This window comes from Pseudonaja textilis, chromosome 4, assembly GCF_049901715.1.
Source record: "Pseudonaja textilis isolate UNSWEBS1 chromosome 4, rPseTex1.2, whole genome shotgun sequence".
NCBI classification, from domain to species: Eukaryota; Metazoa; Chordata; class Lepidosauria; order Squamata; family Elapidae; genus Pseudonaja; species Pseudonaja textilis.
This window is the reverse complement of record NC_141993.1, coordinates 56707063-56729094: the sequence shown is the minus strand read 5'-3', so window position 1 is coordinate 56729094 and position 22032 is coordinate 56707063. Positions and strand designations below refer to the sequence as shown.

At 38.4% G+C, this 22032-nt stretch overlaps 2 protein-coding genes across 2 annotated transcripts; one reads left to right on the top strand and one right to left on the bottom strand.

The window, feature by feature from the left end:
• Positions 1–4250: 4250 nt before the first annotated feature.
• Positions 4251–8808, top strand: NEU4 (neuraminidase 4). The gene is made up of 3 exons (XM_026701671.1): positions 4251–4451; positions 6277–6532; positions 7742–8808. The coding sequence occupies exons 1-3, from the start codon at positions 4251–4253 to the stop codon at positions 8806–8808; spliced, it is 1524 nt and encodes a 507-aa protein (XP_026557456.1).
• Positions 8809–12749: 3941 nt separating this feature from the next.
• TM4SF19 (transmembrane 4 L six family member 19) lies at positions 12750–22032 on the bottom strand. Its single transcript, XM_026701113.2, has 5 exons — positions 21515–22032; positions 20143–20333; positions 18025–18102; positions 15759–15940; positions 12750–14992 (listed from the first exon to the last, which is right to left on the bottom strand). The coding sequence occupies exons 2-5, from the start codon at positions 20317–20319 to the stop codon at positions 14800–14802; spliced, it is 630 nt and encodes a 209-aa protein (XP_026556898.2). The 5' UTR covers positions 20320–20333; positions 21515–22032; the 3' UTR covers positions 12750–14799.

Genomic DNA, 22032 nt, shown 5'->3' with positions numbered 1-22032 from the left:
AAAGTTAGTAGCAAACCTTCTGCGCACACGCAAAGCACACCTATCAAGCCACATTCACAGAAACAGTGGTAAGATAAATTGAAACCCACCACTGCAAAAGATGATCATATGCCCCAGGTCACTGCAACCATCACAAATATGAGTCAATTTTCTTTTTTAGAAGAAGAAGAGGAAGAGGAAGAGGAAGAGGAAGAGGAAGAGGAAGAGGAAGAGGAAGAGGAAGAGGAAGAAGAAGAAGAAGAAGAAGAAGAAGAAGAAGAAGAAGAAGAAGAAGAAGAAGAAGAAGAAGAAGAAGAAGAAGAAGAAGAAGAAGAAGAAGAAGAATTCTTTTATTGGCCAAGTGTAAATTGGACAGACAAGGAATTTGTCTTGGTGCAAATGCTGTCAGTATACATAAAAGAAAAGATACATTCATCAAGGGTCAAGGTACTGCAAAAGTACATATACTTAATAATAGTCAATAGTCAATAAGCAATCAAATAATACTAGGAAACACTCAATATAAATTATAAAGATACAAGTGACAAAATTAGTCATACAGTCACTAGTGGGAGGGGATTGGTAATAAGGAGTGATGAGAAGATTAATAATAATACTAGTGCAGACTTTGTAAATAGTTGGACAGTGTTGAGGGAATTATTTGTTTAGCAGAATGATGGCGTTCAGAAAAAAACTGTTCTTGTGTCTAGTTGTTCTAGTTCGCAGTGCTCTGTCGCGTTGTTTTGAGGGAAGGAGTTGAAATAGTTTGTGTCTAGGATGAGAGGGGTCTATAAATATTTTCACAGACCTCTTTTTGACTTGTGCGGTATACAGGTCCTTGATGGAAGAGAGGTTGCCAAGCATCTGAATTTTCATCAATGACCATGGGGAACTGCAACACTTATAAGGGTTAAGAAATGTTCATAAGTATCTTTTTTCAGTTCTACTGGAACTTTGAACAGCGAGTAAATTAACTGTTGTAAATTGAGGTATATCTAATCCCTACCTACTAGATTATAACATATGCATTAAAACTCTGAAAACAGGATCCAGAATAGAAGACATGCAGTTTGGAGCACTAGTGCCAAAAATACAACCACTTGCGATATTTACAGATCAAAATTACATTTCTATGAGTTGAGCATTGTGCTTCAGCAAGCAATAGGCTGAGTTTAGCAAAATGTTTTCTTTTCCTACCACATTTGCCCTTTTATAAGGTGAAGACAATAGTCTCTGATCATGTAGTCTGGCTATACATTGATTTGCATGACGATTGGGATGAATATGGTAGATCATCAGAAAGGTGGAATAAAGCATGTGGTAAATATTGTCCTGTTTGCTGGTTACTGAAACAGACTAAAAAACCCAGGCTGGGAATTTCAGGTCACAGAAGAAGATTCATTTAGCAAAAGCTATATTGATGGTTAAAAATCATTTTTTATGTTATACTATGTCCATCCATGGATTGGCAGTGGTACAAGTACTTGGCATTGGATTTAATACACTCAAGGAAGGATGTCTTTAGGCAAGCATGTTGAATCATTTCTAATTGTGAAACAACACTGGTATGGGGTATCTCAGGGTAGATTACTAGATCCATGTTTAATTTCTGGCCAAATAACACAACATATAATTTACAAGTTTTGCCAAAAATCTTTACACAATTTAGGGCAATTTTTTTTTTTTGGTATAGTCTGTCTTAATTTTCCAGCTTGTGTAATGAGGAGGATATAGCTTAAAATAATTTTAGTATGAACTACAATGGTATCTCTTTTATCTCTGAGATAATTCTGGATATTTAACATATGTAGATGATTGCATTAAGTCTACATAGTGTTTAGTGACACACATTACTCATTACAGAATAGTATTCATTGTGTTCCTAATTCTGTTAATTGCTATAGCTATATAGCGCAGCACAGCACAGCACAGAATAGAATAGAACTTTTTATTGACCAGGTGTGATTGGACACACATGGAATTTGTCTCTAGTGCATAATTTCTCAGTATACATACAAACAACAAAGTGATATGTCATACATGATAGCACGTAGCATATGCTATATATTATACACTATATACTATAAGGCAAGATAGTGTAACTATAGGAAGAGTCAATGATATTTGAAAGCTCACATGTATGTTTTATCATTTGTGTTTATATACACGTCACAAACTACTCTGTAACACTAAAATGCAAGAGAAGTAGGGGGATACTCTTCCATTAGCACATCCTGATTATTAGCTATTTTGATATTTCTCATTTTGAAGAGCTAACATGACAAAATAATGTTGGAACCAGTTATTGCCTAATTTATATAATACCCAGTATTTTTTGTGAAAAAACAGAATTGTAGTATAGGAGACTGCCTAGAGCCCGTACAAAAGGAAACATGATTACATAATCCCTAAATGGCTAATAGATGCCAAGCTGACTTTATCTACTATGGGTCACCTGCTGATGGAAAGAGCAGCTAAAGACATCAAAATTCATATAACTTACTATTTGAGTCTGCTAGTTCAATAGTAGCTTCATAGTAGTATAGTTAAGGGCATCTTCAGCTTGTCTTATACATGGGTTGAGTAGGACAATACTCATATGTGAGTAGGACAATATGCTGGAGACCATGCAGAAAAAAGTTGATGCCAGGTATATTTGTATTATAATTAAGTGAAAACAGATAAACAGAGTTAGATCACAGATCAATCATACAGATATTGGGAGTGTCACAATCTCTTGTTATTTGAAAATTAGAGAGTGGAATATCTTTGTTCATGATCGCCCAAAATTCACTTCCAATTATGAAATTTTCTACCAAATTATGTTTCAATTATGTAAATATGGTCTGGAAACCAGTGTCTCAATAAGTAAATAAGTAAAATAGGGATATTATAGCCATTAATACTTATTCATGGGAAATGCTGGTTCTATCCTCATTGAACTCTTGACAATGAAGTCTTTGTCTGACATTGCTGATCAAGCTACTAAATACTGCCTCAGGGCTTTTGTCTGTAACATCTAGTAAGGTCATTGAATCAAAGGGAGAGGAAAAGGCAGGGTGGGAGAGGGGGCTTGAGAGTTAAAACACAACAAACAAGGTGTCACTAAACAGAGGAAAGTGCTGAGGCTGTATTGGTCAGAAAGCAGCTTTTGTACATGAGTGCATATGTAATTCAAATGACTACCGATCCATCTAAAGAAGAACTAGTAGGTTTAGTGGTAACAGAGATAGTGCACAGCCAGAAAAAGAACAAGGTTTGTAGTCTCATGCTCTCTTTGATCTGTCAGTTTCCCTATGTCTCTTCTCTTTTTACTTCATATTTTGTCTCTGTAATTTTCATTTGACTCCTCTGTTTCATTTTCCTATACAATATTCCCTTCCTTTGTGGGGTGGGATGGGGAGAGAATGCTGCATGGAGTCACAGTGCATCCGGTGCCCATCTGGTATTTTTGGAATTAATTTCTCATCACTTCTGGCTAAGCTGGCCCCCATCAACAGATTATAGAAGTTCTGGTTCAAAGCATATGAAAGTTGTCAGATTGCCTATACCTGGTGCTCATATTCTTGGTCTGTTTTCCCTCAAGAACCCATAAAACAGTGTACAATCTAAAAGGTCTCCAAATTTCATTTCTTTGGGAAGGTCATGGGAGATGAATTATTGTAATCCTTGAATTTATTTATCAAAGTATAGACTGAATGAATATTCTTAAGATCAACATTCATGATTCATGCAGATTGACGGAAGCATTTCTACCTGGGGGATTTCCCAGAGCTTACAATGCTTCCTTTTCTTTCTCCCCTCCATGACTAATATTGTAGTAATAATACTATCCTTAACTTATAAGTCGAGAGACATTAAGGTATACATTAATATTTCTTGCTATAACAGCTCATTTTCTTTTCAGATATTTGCTTAAATAAAATATGTGCATGGCGTGCTTTGCCAATGACTATTAAGAACATTTCTGGAAACCTTTAAATCAATTAATCCATCCTGTTCAATCTTCCAGTAGCACTAACTGATTATAGTGATGTATGTGATATATGTGAGTGCCACTGTTACTTACCAAACCTATTTTTAATGTAATCGGTGATGAATGAAAGGATGTCCTTCCCCCTGCATGTTTGATCAGAGTCTCTCTAGTTACGGTCAAAATGTATTCATGAATTGGATGATTATTAAGATAGTTGGAGTCTGCAATGTAAATACACCTGGCATCCAAATTCTCTGCTCAGTGCTTTGGATATTCTTCTTGAATTGTAGCTGCGATGGGCACTCGCCATTTTCCTGGCAGAACTGTCTTATTTGAAAAGGAAATAAGTGGAATGACTTACCGAGTGCCAGCATTACTCTACATCCCATCTGTAGCCAAGCTCTTGGCTTTTGCAGAACAGCGGCTTAGTGTGGATGATGCCGATGCCAATTTATTGGTGCTAAGAAGGGGTACTTTCTACATGAACGCCATGCAGGTAAGACAAAGCAAAAACAGCTTTCCCCAAACTTGGATAGCAGGACTAGATATTAGGGACAAAAGCAGGAAGGTGTCTCTTATGAATACCTGACTCCATACTGCACTTCACTTCTTCCTAGCACTTCACTAATCTGTTACTGTGCTGGGATGTCAAGGGGAGAATGTAGGACAAGGCTGTCAAACTCCGGCCCATGGACTGGATGCGTCACGCGCTGACTACACCCATGCCTGGTTTAGCAAAGGGGGAAAAAGTCCTGATACATCATGTGACACTGCCATGACGACGTGAGTTTGACAGCCCTGATCTAGGACTTGGTCCCAGCCTACATGGAGAAACCCAGCTGGAAAGAACTATAATAGTCAGCATTCACTGCTTGATAATAGAGCCAGTCCATATACGCAATGGCTAGTTATTACATGCTTTCACATCCTGCACTTGGTAATCTTTTGCCACTTGAACAACCTTGTGCCAGGTACAATGGGAGGCGCTTCGAAAAATAATTAAAAGATGGCCAAAATCTCATCCTTCCCAAAAGATTGAACTGCTGCAAAATTGTATTGACAAAACCGTGCATTTAAGCAAAAACTGTACAAGTAGTCCTCGACTTGCAGCCATAATTGAGCCCAACATTTCTGTTGCTAAGTGAAACATTTGTTAAGTGTATCTATCCCATTTTATGCCCTTTCTTGCTACAGTTGTTAAGTGAATCACTGCAGTTGTTAAGTTAATAACACAGTTGATAAGTGAATGTGGTTTCCCTATTGACTTTGCTTGCCAGAAGTTTACAATATAGGGGGATCACAGGACCCTGAGATGCTGCAGGCATCATAAATGTGAATCAGTTGCCAAGCGTGTGAATTTTGATCATGTAACCATGGGGAGGTTGCAATGGCTGTGTGAAAAACAGTTGTAAGTCAATTTTTTCACTGCTATTGGCACTTTGAACAATCACTAAGTGAACTGTTTTAAGTCGAGGGCCACCTGTATTGAGGAAATCATGCATTTAAGCAGACTCTTATTATTTCAGTCTCCTTCTCCTCATTGGTAAATGGTCTATAGTCAGAGTTACTGGATGAATGTTTTGTTTTGTTCATTCTTAAAAGAGCTTACTATCTCATTCTCCTCCATGTGCGTTAACTTAAACACCCTGTCAGGTGCTTTTTTTTTGTTGATGTCAGGAGGACAAAGGAGGCTGTTCCAGTACATCCCATCAACTGTTGAGCCTTTATTCAGTGATGGTTGATCCCTCAGCATTCTTAGAGGTGTATTTATCTGGCTTACTATTTGGAAGATGAAGCTTTTAGGCTTATAAGCAAAGGGGAATAGAATTGCTGTTCTTCAAGGATGATATTTCTGTCTAATAAGTTAGTAAAAAGCATGTACAGAATATGTTTATGTTCTTCTGGAAAAAATCAGAGGAGACAAAAAACCCTTGACAGAGGAGGTTAAACATATTCTCCTGGTCGCAATCAATTACGTGATATTTTGACAGCAACATTACTCTGTTTATCACAAATAGTTCTGCAAATCATAGGTAATAACCTAATTATTAACATGCATAGTTATTCTTAGATGAGGAAAAGGCACTTATTGGATGGGTTTTAATATACATGTGAAATTTTACCTAAAATAAATATTATTTAGATAATCTTGAGTCTCCTTACCTTACTTGAACTCACCAACTGTGAATGTTAGATAGAAGATAGCAAAATTACAAGTTAATGGGGTCTCATCTCAAAATAAGCAGCATAAAAGTTCTAGCTAAACAAGAAAGTTAAATCTGGGGTTCCAAAATTCTTTGGGTGTCTTTTTTTTTTGCCAGTGGGAAGATATGCAAACCATTGAAACAGCAACTCTGATGCACCATCGATCTATGAACCCTTGCCCCATCTATGATGAAGTCACTGGCATGGTGTTCCTATTTTTCATTGCTGTGTTGGGCAGGACTTCTGAAGTCTTCCAAATTGTCACAGGTCAAAATGCGGCTCGCCTCTGCTATGTGTTTAGTTCCAACCAGGGCATCAGCTGGAGCCATGTGACTGATCTCACTGAGGAAGTTATTGGCATGTCCATCCAAGGTACAGATATTTAATAGTACCTACAAAAAAGAGAGAGCACAAGAGCAAAGATGAGATGGGGTATCAAAGAACAACAAAAATATTAAAGACTCTTGTTGCATTCACACATTTATTGTTAGACTTTATCAAGATTTTAGTTACCTTCTTTTAGGCTTGCATCAAGGAAAGAGTTTCTATCCCCTTGGACAGAATGGATTAACCAGGTCACAGTTAAGATAAGGATGTCATTGTTCTGTTCTGGATATATAATTATCACAAACTGTCATTTTTCGTTTTTTAAATCAAAAGAAAGTTGGAAACAATTGGGCAAGGAAAACTGGGAGCCTGTCCATCTCTGCCAAATAGCAAGCTAATTCTCTGAAAGCCGAACAGAGCGGGACCGTATTTGGTGATAGTGGAAGAAAGTGGAAGAAAATGGAAGAAAGGCTAGGAACCAGAAAGATCTCCAAAACTCCAGAAAGAATTCTCCCAATAAATACTTACAGGAGAGGCAGTTGTGTTCCATCTTCTCTGTTATTATCCCCCTTTACTCCAGAGAATATGACCCAGAGTGGACATTAAGGAGCCAGAAAGAATTTCAAAGCAGATCTCTAGAGGTTTTTGTCATCTTATTGTATATAACTGTTTCCTGACTTTTCTGTTCACAACTCTTCCCTTTTGTCTCTTTATAAATGACCCATCCACCAGCTAAAATTATTATGGAATGTAGTGTCCAATCTGAAGCACATCTGAAAGTGTGCAACCTTTAGCTTCAGGATCACATAGTGCCCCCAAACTGCTTTGCTGCAACTCACTAGAACCCTTTCTAACTATACTATAAATTCAGTGATAACTTAATTTGCCAATTTGAAGCAGGAAACAACATGCACATGAATACAAATTATCATGTGGGTGCCGAAATAGCTTTAGCAAAATTTGAGAAGTAAAACAGTTAAAAGTAAAACATTGAAAGATCTGCATGCACAAGGCAGGCCCACACATTTTGTAAAATTGCAAATACAGCTTGACATTAACCTGCCCATTATAACCTTCGGATCCCCACTCTGCAAGAGAAAAAACAACAATCTTAAATGTGGTTCTTGGCCTCTGAAATGTGTGATTTATCAGGTAAAATATGGCTGTTGAATTTTGCTTATGAATTCTTTGCCATTATCTGTCTATCATCGAAATGTCACAAGTCTCTTAATTTTATGTCTGCCTTCCTTCTAGACTGGGCTACTTTTGCCCTTGGCCCTGGACATGGCATTCAGCTCAAGTCAGGCCGTCTGCTCTTGCCTGCCTATATGTATTATATTGACTGCAAAAAATGCTTTGGAAAACTCTGCAAAACAACCCCACATGCATTTGCTTTCTACAGTGATGACCATGGGCAGAGCTGGTTCTTTGGTGAGTTTGTCCCCAATCTGAAGACTCTTGAGTGCCAAATGTTGTCAGTGGATGAAGAGGATGGAAGCCATGTGCTCCTGTGCAACGCTAGGAGTCCTTTGGGCTTCCGGGTTCAGGCACTCAGCACAGATGGTGGGGCAATATTCCAGTCAGGGCAGCTGGTACCTCAACTTGTAGAGCCTCCTCATGGCTGTCATGGAAGTATCATTGGATTCCCAGCTCCACTTTACTGCATGCATCATGGCATCCAAGTGTCCCAGAGGAAAGCATGTCCTGTTAAAGGGCCAGGTCTCTCATTGCAACATGTGATATGTGAGAAGTCCAATTTTTGTCCAGCACAGCTTACTACTTCTCTGCGCAATCATTATTTATGCCACCAGCAGCTGGAAAGGTTTATATCAGCTGCAACTTCTGGTGGCCATCTCAGTAGCGCTGTTAGTCCCATGTCTTGGAATATGACATGTACTCATCAAGATCACAATAGTGCTGAAACAGTTTCCAAATCAGATACATATTTTGAAATCCCAACATGGGTTCTGTACTCCCACCCAACAAGCTCCAGATCCCGCGACAACTTGGGAATATACCTCAACATATTTCCTAAAGATGTTGACAGCTGGTCTAAACCCTGGATTATTTATGAAGGACCCAGTGCTTACTCAGACTTGGCCTACATTGAGTTGTCTTATTCAGAGTTCTCAGCAACTGGGATCCCAGCATTTGCTTGTCTGTATGAGAATGGGATGCAATCCCCATACGAGCAAATATCCTTTAGCATGTTTACATTGCACGAAGTTCTTCAGAACATTCCTCTAATAACTTCTTCTCTCAGTCAGGAGCAATCCTCAAACTGTAGAAAGAGAAAGGGGAAAAAGTGTGCCATTTTGTAAACTGAAGGTTAACCTAGATACTTTTAGATCTCATTCATCCTAATATAAACATTGGGAAATACATTTTGAATACAATTGTGTATATATTATGTGCAGAATAGAATTGGATTGCAAAATTCAGATAAATTAATGCAAGATGCATGTAATTACAAAGTCACGTTTGCTTTGGCCTTGTTAAGAGACTGACAGCTAAGCTTATTTATAGAAATATTCCAGAATATATTTAAGGATGCTAGCTTGGGTTTGCCACCTGCTGGCTAAAACACCCTACTAAATGGCAGAAGGGGTACATTTATTTACAGTAAATAAATTCTGGCTATTTCCAGTTTCTGGTTTCCTTCCTTTCCTCTCTAAAGTTGTGGGATTTTTTATTTTTATTATTGTTGTTGTTGTTGTTATATACAAAAATGACAATATACACACCAAACGAGATTACTATGCTGGGTTTCGTATTACAAATCACTAGTTGAACACTTCCCAAGTGTTTAAGACTGCATAATGTATTGGTGGATTATGCGAGCAGAACCCAGTAAGGTGGCCTTCTGCAATTGACCAATAGTGATCTTGTCAGCACCAATTTTTTTAAAGTGCTTGCCTAGGTCTTTAGGCACAGCACCCAGTGTGCCGAGTACCACTGGAACCACCTGCATTGGTTTATGCCAGAGTCTCTGCAGTTCGATTCTCAAGTCCTGATATCTAGTGACTTTTTCAAGTTGTTTCTCATCGATTCTGCTGTCACCAGGTATGGTAATGTCGATGATCCACACTTTTTTCAACTCCACAATCATGATATCCGGGGTGTTATGTTCCAAAATTGGGTTCTATTATTATTATTATTATTATTATTATTATTATTATTATTATTATTATTATTATTATTATGTTTACACCAAAACATAGTGTCATGTTTTTCTTCCAATATACAAATAAATGCATTTCACTACACTACGTGACTTTAAGTTAGAGAAGGGTTAGAGCAGAGAACAATCAGTGGAACAACTTATTTCCAGAAATTGTGGGTACTCCATCACTGGAGGTTTCAAAGAAGGGATTGGACAATCATTTGGCTGGAATGATATAAGGTTTTCTGCCCAAGCAGTGAGTTGTACTAGAAGCCTTTCCTTCCAACTCTGTTATTCTGTTATTAAGGAGAATAATATCCATTACCCCTCCATCCCCATAGAAGCGAAACTATATCATCCAAGGCAATCTGTTAAAGGCATCTGCCATGCTGGCCAGAACTGAGCAGGATTAGTCTTGCCATATCATTTACATTTTTTTAATGGTTCTGTAGGAGATGACCAGGCTGAGTTCGAAGGAGAGGCCAAACTTCGCACCCACAAGAGATCTAAGAGTGACCCTCCTTGAATGACTTCTTAATTCCCACTCCTTGCCTTTAACCACTAGTAGCTCAAATTCTTGTAGAGAGCTTAAACCAGGGGTGGGATTCTACCGGTTCGGCCTGGTTCTATAGAACTGATAGCTCCAAACCAGTTCTCTTAAAAAAAAAAATCTTTTCTTCGTTTGGGCCCACCCATTCACCTGAGCTCTAGCTGTCCTTTATTCTTACCTTAGTTGCTTAGCGCAGCACAGCTGAATGCCGCACGTCAGCAGGAGATGGTGATTGCTGGCAGGAGAAGTTGCTTTGTAAGTACTGCGCATGTGTGCATGCACAAAGCGCGTGCTCACCAAACCGATTGTTATGCCGACAGGATCCCACCCCTGTTTTAAACTTGCAATAAAACTTTATACTCATTTGAACTGCCAGAATCTCCTGATTTCCCCGGCACTTAACAGGTTGGGTCTTAAGACAGCAGACACCACCCATGCTTAAGTCCAGCATCTCTTTTGTATTTTCTCTACAAATATTAGGGCACATTCACTTCAATGGAGCATGTAAAGCATGGGTGTCCAAACTTTTGGCTTGCCTGGGATGCACTGAGTGAGGAGCAGCTATCTTGGGTTGCATATAAAATATAAAATACACATTGTAAAATCACATTGTAATATTAAAAGTTTATGAGCTTGTAGGGCTGTATTACTAGCTATCCAGAGCAGCATGCAGTCCATAATGTCTAATGTAAAGGGTATGAAGGGGTTTGTTACCATATTATAATAATACAGATTGAGGCAACAACATTGCCTGGCATGAAATATGGTGGGAAATGTCATAACACACATAAAACACAAGTGTAGTTTTGATTGTAGTGCTATAACTATAACCATCATCTTGATGTTTTTGACTACATTCTGTGGACAATCCTGAATAAATATTCTCAAGGGCCAAGTGAAGCAAAATTGAACGGTTTGACATTTCCTTGTATGAGTGATTTTGTCTATATACCTGATTCTTATTAGAGGCAGAATTGATTGTGCTCTACAGCTAGTGTGCAGTGACAAAAAAACTCCAAACTACCTAGTCAGTTTCACCAGGTTATCTCCAGAACTATTGATGGATGGATGTGGTGAAATATGTAATTTCAGGGTATGATTAGTTTCATATATTATTCTAAGATTTACTATTAGTGGGTAATTTGTGAGCGTCCATTTATCTCTATTACATTAGTACTAAGCAAATAATGAGATAGCATAATGATAGAATATTTAAATGCATTTATTTTGTGCAAACCTCCTTTCCACCCCACCCCCATTATTATTATTTTTGCCATGCCCATTCTATTCTATAGTAGTCACATCCCTTGCAGGTCAATATTTATGGGCTCTTTGCCCAGCTCACAAATACTCATTAACGTTGCGGTTGCGGTTGGCACATATCTTCACAGCAGAGCCCTCATCTCATTTACAGTCTTCTGGGACAGCAGAACCTAGTCAAGATGGACCATCAGGAAAGCTGCTTTATTTTTCTTTCTTCAGAATACAGGACAACTCTCATCTGAACTTTCTAGCATGCACCAAAGAACAACCTCTGGAGGTGGCTGAACTACCGGGTTCCACTTGGCCCTCTGGCTATAGTGCTGCTCCCTTCCCTCTGACTGGAGGATTCTGGATCACCATAGCCAGAGACATGAGGCTCCCCTTTGGCACAGCTGGTCTTTTCTTTGGGTGTATGTTGCTTGTCAGAAAATATTGATCTCGCGAAAGATCATATGTAGGCTTTCCATAAGGTTGGTATCTCTTGTGCTAAGTATATATAGTGTAACTTTGGGTTTCTCTTTCAGCCCTTGTGTGCCATTTTGAGATGGTGATTGCTATAGATCCAGCTCAAGAAATCTGACTGATTTCTGCAGGGCAGCAACAGGGTTGCTGTTTGAGTGATCAGAAATTGGGGGCAGCAGGACTCTCTGAGATTAGGTGACTTGTGGGAAGGAAGAGGACTGATGCTCCCTTTCTCATCATTTCCTCCCAAGTCCTTTGGAGCCAAAGAAAGAGGTGCAATCCCCTCCACTACCACATCATATTCTCCCACTTCAAGAATGGAAGGCAAGTGTGTGCTTTAGGGCTACACTTTCTGCTGTATGGCTATTCCAAGGAGGATAATTGGAGTTAGACAGGGTTGTAAAGCACTGTGAAGCAGTATATAAGTCTAAAATGCTATTGCTAAATGCCCTATAGGAATGAGAACAGCTGATGCAGAGTTCTCCTATATAGATGTGTATTTCCCGTGTCTTCTGTTCAGGGTCTAAGTAGAGTTATTTCTCTCAAAGAGAAATAACTTGCTATTGGTCTTGCTATTGGTTCCCTCTGCATATTTCTATGCCTAAAGTGAAGTTGTCAGCCCTTCTTTGAAAGGCTTATATCACAATTAACAAGGATGTTTTTAAAAGAAAAGAAAAGTTGCCAATTAACAATTATCTACTCCGGAAAAAGGTTTCTGGCTTCTTAAATATAAAGAATGAGTGAGCAACACTGACATTGAATAATACACCTGGAGAAGTTTGAGTCACACACTTATTTATGGGAAAAATATTTTTGAAGAAATGTTGGAAAAATAAATATCTTTATTTGGTATTTAAGCACATAGGTTTTCAGCAGTTTCCATTAAAAAAGCTATTATTTCCATTAAGCAGCTATTATGGAGACAATCAATAAAAACAAAGTCTAGTCATAATGTGAACAATACTTTTGATGCAATTTGAAAAACGTGAAGGAAGAAAAATAGATTATGCAGTTCAAAGTAGTGTTTTCTCTTGAAAATAATAACATTCTTCTCAATCTAGTCTTCTAGGGGAAGGATAGCCACTCATCTCATATACATGACTCTGAATGTATGAAACCCAAGATCACCTAGTGTAGGCCAATATATATCATCCTTGGAAGCTTTCAGATGTATCAACCTCAACTTCAAGAATTCCCCAGAGAACAGTGCTGGCTAGGGAATTCTGGGAGTTGTCTATATATCTAAAGCTGCCAAGGTTGAAATCCACTGGTGTAGGTCATCCTTGCTCTTTAGCAGAATTTCTTTTCGACTACTGCAATGCCAGTAAATATTTTAGAAGGCTATGAATATAGTTACAGTATCTAATAACCTCTGTACAATTTCACTAGGCCTGAAGGGATAGCTGGCACAGCAAGAGGGATTGGGGCAGAATGATGAAAGCAGTGTCATGATATCGTGATGCAAGCCAGCCTCTTTGTGTGTGTGTGTGTGTGTGTGTGTGGTGATACCACACACAGGTACAAAAGGGCAAAGTTTGCTGTGTCATATCCCGATGCTTTTCTCTTTCTGACAAAAACATGCTCTTGCAAATGTTGAAAGAGTAGCTTTTAAAATACCCTTAGTTTTCAGACTATTCAGTATATAAAATATTGAAGGATTAGGGAGTATGTGCTGCCAAGGCACCAACTGAAGGTCTCTTTCCACTGTATTTTTTTAAGCATTCAAATGAAAGAAAAACATGATAGCCTCTCTTGCCAGTTTTGACACTTCATGTTTTCCAGTGGTTTCTAAGTTTGCTATGGGGTGGATGGGATGATGAGAGATAAAGGATTAGAAAGGAAATGGCAACTAGGACTATTTAGCCCTCTGCTTCATCAGAGTATTGACAGATGTACTGCTTAGTTTCCCATATCCCAAGCATGCACATACATATATATGAAGGTACTATTCAAATATCAGGCATGAAAGTTTAACATATTGTGCCATACTTACCTCGTTTCTTTGGGAATTTTTTACCATGTTTGGTAATAAAATATATTTTGGATGATGTCTCTCCCAATGTGTGACATTAGCTATTCCAGCTTGGGTTTTAATACTTGAAATAGCTAGAGGATTCTGAGTTGCCCATTCCTGTTTTAAAAAGTGAAACTTCTAAACTTCTCAGATTAATGGTCTTGGTCACCACATCTTTTTATTTGCTAGTTTGGGCAAAAATAACATGAATTCAGGTCAAAGTTGTTCCCCAGGTTGTGACCTTCTAGAGATTGGGGACCATCTATGAGGTAGAAAGTAGACCTTAAAATCAAAGGATTTGCCTTAAACTGAATTTGGAGTGAGTATTTTCCATTCAGGCTTCCTATCTGTACTGTACTGTTCTTTATCTCAGAAAAATCACAGTACTTTCCGGCTTACGTCTCATTCACTCACATAAACAAGAGGAATTTTAGGATTAAAAAAACATTTAGCACAACAGTTAAGGATTTCTTGTAAACAGAAACACGAATAAATATGTGTATAAATATACACCACAGTACCATATCACTAATTATAAAATCATTATGATCATTATATCAAAGTCAGCTTCCTAGCTCTCTAGCTCTTGAGAATGTCTATACTCATAGCAGTTTCAGTCTCAATGGCCTGATAGTGACTGCTTAGTTCTATTAATTCTTCTGTCATACCCTGGAGGGTTGGTAATGAGAGATCACTGTTGGGGGGGGGGGGGTCAACATCATCTCTGTTCTTACATGACTATGCAAGAACCAGCTGTGCAAGCTACAGTGACAAAAAATATAGTTGTAAATCAAGTTAGCACAATATCTTTGTAATCTGATCTGTACAAATGAACTGAAGGTTAAAAACGCTTCCGAAACCTATTTCTTCTGTTCACATAAGCCACAGACACATCCAAAACAGCCATTGATAATTTGGAGAGCAGCCAGGATCATTTCAACCGTGCTGATGACTAGGAGGGAAGAGAAGAAATACACATTCCAGCCAACAATATTCTGTGGCTTGATGCAAACTGAATTCCAAAGGGAAGGATCATACAGGTAATTCTGAGCCCTTAAAAGAAGCAGATTTTAAGTAAGTTGTAGACTTTTTTTCTAAAGCAGAGTTACTGGGGGGGGGGAGTCCTCAATTAATAGTATTTTTTCTGTGTATAGTTCTAAATATTAACTAAAACTTTATTATCCTATTAAATATCCAGCACTTTAACTACTTCTATTCTCATCTAATCTGTTCCTTCCTAATTGCATTGCCTCATAGATATCTCTCTGCATTGACTTAGTAGGCTTGGAACAATAAATTTTAACCAAATGTAATAACAATGGTAGCACGGATTCACTGTTTTTATTTAGGGTACTTTTAAATGCTCTTAAAATCTTTTTCCTTTTTCCATATTCCAGTTCAACTGACCCTCAGCCTTAGCCTTCTCCCCACTTGTACCCTCCAGTTGTATTATGGCTACCACTTCAAGAGTACCTCTGATATGGCTAAAATTTTGGGGAATACTAAATTTTAAATAGTGCTAGATTGAAGTCAACTGTCCCATGCAGATTTTCTATTTAAGTATTTATCACTTATTTTTAATAAAAAGCATGACCCATTTCTAATGCGAAACTCTATATGTAGAGGATTTTATCTGAAAACCTGAGTTCACATATGTCTCTTCAAGCAAATATACACAAAGTGTTCACACAAAGCACACTTTTACAAGGAATGGTTTTCTGAACCTACCTACAGGCTATCTGCAAGTTTGAATTATTTAAGCAAAATAATATGTGCTAAGCAATATTGTAAGCTGGCCCATGAACTTCAGTCACCTTACCCATTGTTGAAGACATGGTAGTCCATTTCAAGAAATGGGTAGCCCCACTGTTGCACTTTGTTATGATTGAGGGTGGAATTATAGAGACAGAGTGGCCCCTCCGTCAAGCCTGAACCAGACAAAATAAAACAAGCCGCCGATCCTAGGAGGGCCAGTCCTGACAGCAGAATGGAAAGAAACATCTGTAGGCAAAAGAGGCACAGATATTAACTTCAAATATACAAGACAATATCTATTAGCCTCAGAGTTGTGAAGAGGTAAGATGGAGATTGGCTCTGCAACATTTCAAGAAAAAAATAAATATGATATCTGTTACATTTCAGGTACTGTTTTTTCCTCAGCTTCAACTGCTCCTGACAGGGGAGCAGAATGGAGAACATGCTGTGCAGATTTAGATTTCGTTAGTGTAGGAATGTAGGAAACAGTTGCAGAATGGTGCTAATCGTGGTGCGTTTCAAAATAGTTTACCACCAATTCGGTGGCTGTGGCTTGGTTGGTGTGCTTTGCGCATGCGCATACACTTTACACACGTGCAGAGGCTTTCCAACTCACCTCCTCCAATCCTGCATTCTCCCTGTCACTTCAACAGCTGACGCATGGCAGCTCTGCTGCGCAAAGCAGCTACGCTTCAAAAGCAGGGCATAAAGGTCAGTATGGGAGCCCGGGATGGTAGGTAGGCCCAACAGCAACTCCTCAGAGAGAACAGGTTTGATCTCCACTGATCCTCGGCGTTACCGGAACCGGGCCGAACCGGTACAATAGCATCACTGGTGCTGATTCAGATTCAAATTTTTTTTTAAAAAAGCTTTCCTGACAACAGGAGACTGTTAGCAGTGGAAGAAATTACTGAGGTAGCATCAGGCTCCTCCCTTGGATATACATAAGGAGAGGGTGGACTACCACCTGTGGGGGATGTTCGGCTTTGGATTCTTCTGCTGAACTGAGGATATGGACTAATCATAAAGATGCCCCGTTTCAGCTCTATGTTTTTACAGTATTATGGATTTCAGCCTTCAGTTCTTTACCAGGGCAAATAAAAACAATATCCTTCCTTTATTTATGCTACTGAAATTAAGACAGTTTGAAGAGAACTGTAACCAGAAACAGATTTTTATGAAAAATAATGGGGTGGAGAGGACATGAATGTATGTGGGTTATAGGCATGCCCTCTCAGCTTTGTCATGATGGAAATGTTCACTCCTAATTTAGGATTTAAGTCAAAGCTCCTAGATCATGTCTTCTCTAGTGTTGAAAAAAGGAGAGCACCGATAGAGATTGGGAGTCTGCCTTCCTTTACTAGTGTGTCTCACTTACTTTGGCCATGTCATGTGGGGGAATTCACTGAACAAAGCAATTATATTTGGAAGAGTTAGCGGTAAAAAGAAAACAGGATGTCAAAAAACATTGTGGCTGGACACTATCAAAAGTGACACCAGCTAAAGCATAGAAAAACTCAAAGAAATAGTGCAAGGTCAGAAGATGTGGGAGAGACCTGGCCCATAGAATTGCCAAGAGTCGGACTCGACTGAATGGATAACATCATCATCACTATCATCATTCCTTTACTAGTGATATAACGACAGCAATTACAGGCAACTGGAACAAACAACCCAACATTAGAGGATGTGTCCTTGTTGAGTTTTGTTCAGGATTCTTTTTATTTTCTAGACGTTACAGCCTCCCATCTTGATTTTTAAGAAACAAAAAAGGAACAAAACTTCACGAACAACTTCTAATTGAAAACTAAGGACTTTATGTAGAACAGTAGGGAAGGAAATGTTGGCCTAGAAAGACCAGAGTCCAATTTTCACTCAAGTGTAATGGATAATCCATGAAGTTCAGGCAATTGTCCTCTTTCAGTCTAATCATTTTCAAAGATCTGAAGCTAAAATGAGGCAACCTCCTTCTATATTTATCATCCCTGATGCCTTTTGGGACATGTAAAGTACAAATGCATAAAATCTGAATTATATATTTACTGCAGGATATAGCTTCATGGTATCACAAAATGGAATAGATGTGTTACATTTTAGTTTTCTATCACATCCATGAATCTAGAACACGGCTAATAAAAACAAACAGACAATATATATTCTTACGATGCTTCTTTTCTCTGAGGGTATAACTATTTAAGTTCTGTCTGTTGCTTTTTTCAACTATGGGAATCTTGAATTATTTCTGACATAGAGTGAGATATTCCCCCAAGATCTATTTATTAAAACTGGAAACTTTTCATCCACAGAATCATCAACTACATCTCTCTTACCTTACAGCAAGTTCCTGGGCTGCTGAAGTACTTCCACCTCCATCCAATACCTGTGATCTGAACTGCAGCAGGAAAAACCTACAAGGACATAGTTTGGAATGAGCAGTATTCTCTAGTGCCCTACAGTCAGAGTTTATAAAGGATATTATTTTGATATGTTATTATTAAGATTCATCACACAGTCAGGCAGCTCTGATGGCCTAGAGATGGAGCTCTCAACTCACAATCAGGTGGCTGTGAGCTTGATCCTAGGTAGAGGCTAATATTTGGAATAGACTCTCCTGCTCAATCAGGGGTGGACTAGATGACCTCCAAGGTCCCTTCCAACTCTGTTATTCTATGATCTAAATACTTAGGTTGAATTTGGTGTATTTCTCTCTTATTATTACTATGTGAGACCTCTTAATTACTCATTTGTCCATTTTCCTTTTCATGGAGTCAAAGTAGACCCGTTTCTACTTTAATCTCAGTAGAAAGAACCCTGTGAGTAGGATAAACTAGAAGATTGTGAGTAGCTCAATAGTAATGCATGAACATCCAGGACTGAATATGAGTCTCCCCAGTCTTAATCCAACAACTTTACTATCTCTTATATCTTCATGTCTTCCCTTAAGACAGAGGTGCATTGCCTTATGATGACAGGGTGGCAATCTTAACATGCTTGGTTAGAACAAGCCATTTATAAATAATTTTAACCTTTATCCATATCTAGGCTATAATAAAAATGTTTACATTTTACACAGAAATTGAAGAAACTTTACAACATTTTGCAAAAATAAAAAGGAAGAGAACATGGTTACAAGAGGATTCACAATTATGAGTTATTAGTATCTAATGTAGACCTTCCCTGTTTTGAGCTGCAAAAATCCAGGTGGCTATCCAATGGCAGCAAACTCAAACTGTTTGCTGACATTGTGTAGTTGCCCAGTTTTTTACAGCTCAGATAAGGCTGGCTTAACCCAGTGCAAAATATTTCTGATATAGAATATATAGGTGTGTGGTCCAAAGCCTGGAGAATTTTTGGAGTTATGGTCCCAATATTTTCAGAAGCTCCCACCTTAACGGAAACTGACTTACTTTCAATGATGAGCAGAACTAACTTTAATATACTAAAATTGTGTCACTTCACTAAGCTGTTGGTACACTTTTTGTGGAAGTAAGGGCAATTTAAGACTGACAATCAAGCCCTCATAGGAAATTATGGGTCCCTAATATGATATTCATCAAAATGTGCGAATAAAGATGAGCTATTTCCAGGATTTGCAAAGAGGTGGGCATGAATAAATATAGTAAATTGAACTAATACACCCTTTTTTTTGCTGTGGCTCAAAGAGTAGGAAGTTAACAGACAGTTTGAAAAGACAAAATTTCAACTAAATACCCAGAAAAAAAATTCTGACTATGGAAGGTAGATTACAGTAGTATAGATTACAATAAGTTAATGAATTTTTCTTCTTTACAGATTACGAAGCAATTGCCATATAGATGGTTATCAGATACTATAGCAATCAATGATTCATATGCACTAAACCATAGTTTAGTTTGGTTTGGATTTATTGTGGATTTATGTCATTATAAATTATGGATTCTTAATAGGTTGAGCTCAGCCACTATGGTTTGGTTAATAAAATCATGGTTAAACATATTTAAATCATATTCAACCAACTATGAGAGCTAATTTGGTGTAATGATTAAGGTACCAGGCTAAAAATTGGGAGACTGTTAATTACAGGCCTGCCTTAGGCCCAAAGACAATTGGGTGCCCTTTGGCCCATTCCATTCTCTCTCTTTGTTATGGAACGTGAGTCGTTGGAAAATGGAATGGGAAGAGATGTTGCCTAGGAAATGATCAGAGAAAAGGGGGAGGAACCCAATGGTGAACAACAGGCAGAGAAAGAAATTTAGAAAGGATCTGTTCTAAGTAATCAGGCAATAAAAAGAGGCAGCGGAGACTTGTAGTTTCATGCTTACAGGGTTCTGTTAGCTCATCTTATATCTTGGGAGGCTGACACCAACCTAGAAAGAAGTCATTGGCAAACCATTTCTGAAGCATTACAAAGAAAACTGCAGGGACCTATCCAGGCAGTGACCAGTGTTATTAAAAAGTAGTCTACTTACCAGCAGGCCTCCTCCCCATACCCCTGGCATTAGCATTGCCCTCTTGGATATTTGGCCCAGGCTTAGGTAACACCATTCCCAATTGGGAAAGAGTAGGAGAATATTAGCAGTAATGGAAAGAAAGCCCAAGATAAGGAGGCACGGGCCCAGGATTCGAGTACAAGTACCCACACACATTGCAGAAGAGAGTCCTGGGGAAAAAATGAAACAGAGGGGAAAAAATAACGTCCCTTCCTTGTCCTCAAGAGGTTGAATCCTGGAGTAGTAAACATGGTGACTGAGGATGAAGACTGTGATAATTCAACATCCTGCCAGTCTATGATACGTTTCTGATCTAAACTGCACCTACCAAACTATTACAGGGCTGCTTACTGGCAGTACTCAGGCTTCCTAACATGTTCTGCTTGCAGTGGTTTATCCCAGAAGGAAGCAACTTTTTGCCTCTATACAGAGCACCTTGTCTAAGTTCCTTTGAAGCTTGCTTAGCACTGTCAGCAGAAGATCATTTGTACATTGAAAATATCAATTGAAAGGACTTGTGTTGTAAACAGGAGATAGGTAGTGTGGTAATCCTACCACCTATTTCCCGTTTACAACACTCAGCAGTTCCAAGAAGGTTCCACACCCATTTGCACTATTTTAACCTGAGGGCATAGATAAACCTCCAAGTAGCCTCTGCGATTCTTAGAATGAGTGCTAGCAACCAAATGACCTCCACCATAACTGAAGAAGCTTCTTAGATGAGAAGTGAAATATCTTCAAGGAAAACGAAGTCCAGTTGCCTTTTGAAAAAGCACCTTTGGGATAACCAAACATATTCCCCTCTTCCTGTTCACATACTCTCATGATGGGCACCTCATGTGGTTCTCACATGTAAAAGCTCACTGGGGCAGGTATTCTCCATCACAACATGTAGGAAAATATTGGTGGCTAGTTACAACATCCATAGTAGCAGCACCTATAGCTAATCACAGTACGTAAGCTATGTGTCTTTACTGTAAACAGCTTCTTTGATTTTGCTGTTACCTTCAAATAGACCAGCAAGTTCTTTCTTTACAGAATGGCATTGCTTGCTACAACACCTTAGCTTGTTACCAGTTTTTTACGCTACTTTAAATATTATTTAAAGGAATAAAAATAATATCCCAATTCGCCCAATAGCAACATATTCCCTTGTCAAAGTGCAGTGCTTGGGAAGAAAGACTGGTTCCTGCATAGCAATATAGCACAAAATTACAGTATTTTGAATTTGCTTAGAAAAGTCTTGAACCTCCTTAGGCAGAGAAATGACAAAGCAAACCACAGTTTAGGTTTTCTATGTAGAAGTTTTTCCTCTCCACCCCAAACAAATTAATCAGAATTTTCTACTTACTTTTGATAAATTGAATGCAGATGAAAGGAGTTGTAGGGCCACTTAGAGTTTCTTCCCACTAATGGTTGCTGCCAGAATTGCTAGATGTTAGAAAGACGTTTTTCTAGACAAGGCATCAAAAATTGATGACTATTTATAGCCTTTGGAGTATAGGAAAGCATCGGTGCCCCTGTTTTTCTTTACCCCTAGATGGTTAGGTTTGAACTTCCCAATTTTTACACATCAATCACATGCTGTATCTCCCCACTATGGAAAGTTAATGTAATTTTAGGAGAAAAAAAATCCCTTCATCAGAAATGAGTAATAAACTTTAAAAGCTTGTGTGAGGAACTGGCGCATGCATAGTGAACTCATATGCAACACTATTGCAACACACCATATGCTTACAAATATAATTGTTGATTCTAGGGGAGTAGCCATATCATTCTGTTGCAATTAAAAAGAGTCTGATACTAGTTGATAATACTTAAGGACTATCAGCTTTTATTGAAGCCTAATCAGAATAGGCTTCAAAAATT